Source organism: Poecilia reticulata, linkage group LG22 (assembly GCF_000633615.1).
Source record: "Poecilia reticulata strain Guanapo linkage group LG22, Guppy_female_1.0+MT, whole genome shotgun sequence".
Taxonomy (NCBI): domain Eukaryota; kingdom Metazoa; phylum Chordata; class Actinopteri; order Cyprinodontiformes; family Poeciliidae; genus Poecilia; species Poecilia reticulata.
Genome location: NC_024352.1, coordinates 14,996,071 through 15,001,185, shown reverse-complemented (window position 1 = coordinate 15,001,185; position 5,115 = coordinate 14,996,071). Strand labels below are relative to the sequence as shown.

The window sequence follows — 5,115 nt, the reverse complement described above, 5'->3', positions numbered from 1 at the left end:
TATACATATAAATCTACGTTGTTACGTTGTTAATCTAAACATTGAGGCCTCTCTGTCCTTTTACCACCTTTTCTTGGTTTATCTCAACACTTAATAACTGCGGTTTTGACCACTTTTGATGTTTTAATCTCACATGTCACAATAGTTTCGTCATTTAAGAGAAAAACTGGTTTCAATCATTCTGCGCACGTGTAGAAGTGCAGCTCCATGCCAAACCCAAATACAGCAGACCCAGCCTAGTCGTGAGGGTTTGGGCTCCCACTGTCAGTCATGCTCCAAAGCATTCCACCCTCACCAGCAGATGTCTGCCGCCATTGCAGCTCTGAATTCACTGGCATGCTTTAATGTGGATTTTACGTGTCAGGTTTTATTCACAAAGACTCTTATTGGCTTTAGGACAGTTTCAGAAATTAAAACAGAGATTGCTTATAGGGACTAACTTGCTAGTGAGCAAACTCTTCTGAAAAATATTGAGATGAAAGGAGGGATTCTATAGCAGGCTACAGAAATTGAAGTTTAGCTCAAGTAAATCTGGTTATTTGTAGGATTTTGCTTGCCTTTTTAAGTTTTTTTTGTGTTAGAATAATAAAATATAACTCGCGTACTTGAAGATGTATTAATGTATTTAGGAACAGATGATTTAGTGATCCATAAAACCTTAGAAGTACTCATTTTATCACAACTTTTTTTATTTGAAAAATTAATTCGCCAACAGTTTTGTGCATTTGCTCATTCAAACTGTGAATGCAATAAATATGCAGGGGGAAAAAAATGCTTTGAGGCCTTCTTGTTGCTCATGATCTGTTCTGTGCAGTGTACTGGCTGGCTACAATGGCACCATATTTGCTTATGGTCAGACGGGAAGTGGGAAAACATTCACCATCACTGGAGGAGCTGAGCGCTATCTAGATCGTGGTATTATACCTCGCACCCTGTCCTACCTGTACGAACGCTTCAACCAGGTCAGAGCAGGCACCTCTAATTTTCTTGTAAAGATTCCCTAAATAATTTGGAAAGATGCATGGATAGATTATTGTTATGATGAATGTTTACAATGTTGTGTGATATGTGTTGTTTTTCTGAGAGGTGTCTCAGATTATGTAAACCAAATTTCCATTTCTACAGACAATAACTTTTTATCTTATTAAACAAATATCTTATAAACCAAATATAGCTTAACTTTTTGTTTTGGTAGCAGTATATGATAAGACCTGTACCATTCCTGTCAATATATTGACTACTTTTGCAGACCTTGAAGGCACATTTTACAGTGAACTTATAACTGAGCTTGAAGTGTAGTTTCCAGAAAAAATACACATATGCTTTCTCAAACTTGCAGGTTGGTGTAATTAACATAAAAGAAACTTATTGGAATTTTCAGGGTACTTTCTTGAACTGATATGGTTCATTTTGGAACATACAGATTAATCTCCGGTACTTGCAAGTTGATTTTTATAAGGTACACACTGCTTTCCAAAACATATGTTGGTTTCTATTAATTTAGAGGTTACTTTCTGTAATTTATGTCATAGATTGCTTTATGATATCTTTTTGAAATGTTCATGGAATTCTCTGGAACTGACATGTAACTTTCTGAAACTTACTTTTTAGAACTTACAGGTTACTTTCTGGAACTTTCACATAGGTTGCAGGTTACTCTGAACCTAAATGTTACTTTTTTGGAAGTTAAAGAAAGTACCCTGTGAGTTCTAATAGAATGTAAGTTTGATGAAAGTTTTGATTGTTGTATGTATGCATACTAGATTACAATCCACTAATAAATAAATAGTAATAAAATTTGATGACCAATACTCCTATCCTGTCTCAATTTATATAATTTTGCTCCACAGGAGGGCAGTATGATGTACACCATGCACATCTCCTACCTGGAAATTTACAACGAGGTGGGATATGACCTTCTGGATTCCCGATATGAGGCATCACGACTTGAGGACCTACCGTCAGTTTTTCTCTCAAACGTTTTTTTGTTTGCCTTTGTAAATATACATTCTTAGAGGAAATAAGCCATATAAGTCAGGATTTTAGATTTTACATTAACTCATACATGCGTTTCAGCGTGGTAGTATGTATTTTTCATGTACCACTTCATTTTAAGTCACTTCTGGACTAAAACTCAAGGTTTTAGGTACCCACAAATCACAGTCTTCTGGAAATAGCCAGTGCCCATTATGAGCCATGCTGTGGCCATACTTGCTGAATCATAAAGAGGCAGTGGCAGTGACAATTGCCCCATTTTATGTCTGTCTCCATCTTTCTTTCACTCCCAATAATGAATGGTCTCCTTTCTTTCTGAAATTCTTGCACTACTTGATATTGCTTTACATTTGACTTTCCATCTGTTTTCATTACGCACTCATCTTTCCATCATCTGGATTCTTAAAAGTCTACAAATTACCCTCATTCATTCCATGTTTATATCATTTTTTCGCAAAAGCCCAATAATCAAATTATATCTAAGGTTGGCTTGGTTGTTGCGGAAAATTAATCTGCCAGGACGCAGCTCTGAATGACAATAAGATTAATATTGTTTTATCAGACCACTTGAATTACCTACACATGTTAACATAATTATCTGCATGTGTTCTCCAATCATTCCTCCTGTTTGACAAATCAGTCAAGGAGTTGCACTCGCACATCACCGGTGGCTGGATGGAAATGATGTGGTAGGATCACGGGAGTAATTTAGTCCCATCTGCGTTTCAAATCGCCTGATGTGGGCGAGAAACAATCACCTGTTTGTTTTTAAGATCTGACCCTGTCTGTTATCAAGTTATGAACACCCAGATAGATAAATCACATGTAAGACAAGTCTGCAGACCAGACTGTTTGGATTCAGTGCTGAGTGACGCCAAGGCCAAGGGAGGTAAATGGATGACATAACTGGCACATTTAACGTTGTGCTTTTAGTTTTGAGTTAAATTTTGAAGTATGGAGTCTTTCAATAAATGTGTGCAGCTCTGACATTTTTATTTAATATGCCATGTTTACAAGAATCTAGGAATTAATCTTACTTTTCTTCCAAAAGTGAAGAAGAAAGATGTTTGTAATCATATTACAATGCCTTTCAAAAATATCCATACTTCTTAAACTGTGATTTTTTTTATGTTACAGTCAAAAACTTCAATGTAATATTAGGATTTTATGTGGCAGTCAAAAACAAAGTAGAGCATAATTTTAAAATGGCATAAAATATACATGTGATTTCCAAAATGTTCTTTGTAGCTTCAGCTGCAAAGCTTTTGAGTAGAAAGAATAAAGTTTTTGCCCATTTGTTTTTCTAGAATAACTTTAAAAACAAATTGTCGTTTGGATTTAGATGTGGTGTTTGACTAGGATATTTACCTCCACCCATCTTCCCACTAACTTCGACCATTTTCCCTGTTTCTGCTAAGAAATCATCACCAGCTTTTGCACATTACAACATTTTATTCATGACTTCAGATTTTAATGTTGTATGATGTAATCTATAATTACATTTTGCTCTTTTTTTGTCAGGAAAGTGATGATCTTGGAAGATACAGAACAGAACATCCATCTCAAGAATTTGTCTGTGCGGCAGTCTGGTAACGAAGAGGAGGCTCTGAATTTGCTCTTCCTGGGTGACACCAATCGTATGATTGCTGAAGTAAGAAAACAGGAAACACACACACCCACACACGCACGCACACAGACACACACACAACATTTATGCAGTGATCCTAGTCAAGACTAAACCGTAAGCAAAAATTCCACTGGCCACTTCCAGGGTAAGTGGCATAAGGAGTTATTGTTGTTGTTTCTAAAATGCAATATACATACTAAAAGCCTTCTTAGTACCCTTCTAAAACATAATTTTAGTCCACATTGGGCCTTTTTATCAGTGTCTTTGCCCAGTAAAAGCCAGCATTCTCTCTGTAATTTATGTTTATAATGTGGTGGCTTTTCTTCACTTGCCCAAGCTCCCCTCACTGATGACAAGATGTGTGGTGGCTCAGCCTTAGTTTTCCAACATGACATTCATGAGGTTTTGGAGGAAAAAAGCCGATTGCACCTTGTTTACTCTTGTCACTGGTTTGCTGGTAAATAGATGACAGTAAAAGTGACCCAGATGATAAGATTTTAGTCACAGACTGGTTGACTTTGACGTCAATTTTAGATGTGGTTGGGATTCTTCCATGAAACAAAAGCACGACTCAGAAATGTGATCGAACCTTTATTAAGGGGAAATGTCAACTGAGGGGTACGTGTTGGACTTAATGCAAACCATTTGTTCTGTTCCACCCAGATGACACCCTTCTGGGTTCAATTCTGTAAAACTAGAAGGGATATTTTATTGGAAACAGTTTAAAAAAACGGAAATGAGCTTTGCTTTGGAAGACCCCACAATCGTCCACCCACACAGAGACATTTGCTTGCTTGTCCTCTCTGGAATTGCATCTCTAGAAGTCCCCCAGAGTTTGAAACGAACAAAGAGCCCTTAATATTGTTCATTTATCTCTGGCAGAATCCCCCAAGAAGTTTGTTCTCCACAAAGATTTTCAATAAAGTTAACAGCAATGCCTTCTTTCTTCTCATGATCCCATCCATGTGGATAAAAGATGACACATCCATTCATGCAAAACTCAGAGGACCATTAGCTCACTCGGTTTGAGAATTTTGTTGGACTTAAAAAAACACGTTTTAAACTCCTCACCCTTCTGTCAATGTTTCTGGGGATTTTTTTTTCTCCCATCTGGTCTTTTCTGACTCATTTTGTGTTCCAAACGTGTTCAAAGCTGGTTTTCTCCCTGCAGTGAACGCTAACTTCGGTTGAACTTGTAGGAATGGGTGCATTGCAGCTGGTCTAAATCTGAACTGCATATTCGTGTAACCTTTATATTCGTCTCACTTTTAGTCACCAAAATGTCCTTTTGTGATGTTCCCTTTCAGCACTGTGTGTGGTCAGAACAGCTGGTGGTGCAAACAGAGCAGCATGACTGCAATGCAGGGTGCATTTATGATTGTAGTTTATAGCTTGTTAAATTATAGTTGTATGACACCTTCAGCATCATCTTAGGTTTTGTGATCTGCTACACTTGCAAAGCCTCCTCATACTAGAACCCTATCATCTCTAGT

The 5,115-nt window shown here is 37.3% G+C and overlaps 1 protein-coding gene across 2 annotated transcripts in view; it reads left to right on the top strand.

Moving 5' to 3' along the window:
- The window catches only part of kif6 (kinesin family member 6), a 52,963-nt gene that overhangs the window by 7,309 nt on the left and 40,539 nt on the right, over positions 1-5,115 (top strand). For both annotated transcript variants that reach the window (XR_532602.1, XM_008399650.1), the window contains exons 4-6: positions 815-962; positions 1,851-1,960; positions 3,517-3,646. Coding sequence is in view for 1 of the 2 variants with exons in the window: in XM_008399650.1 (XP_008397872.1) it covers positions 815-962; positions 1,851-1,960; positions 3,517-3,646 (388 nt within the window). In the remaining variant the exon portion in view is untranslated. The remainder of the gene's footprint in view (positions 1-814; positions 963-1,850; positions 1,961-3,516; positions 3,647-5,115) is intronic.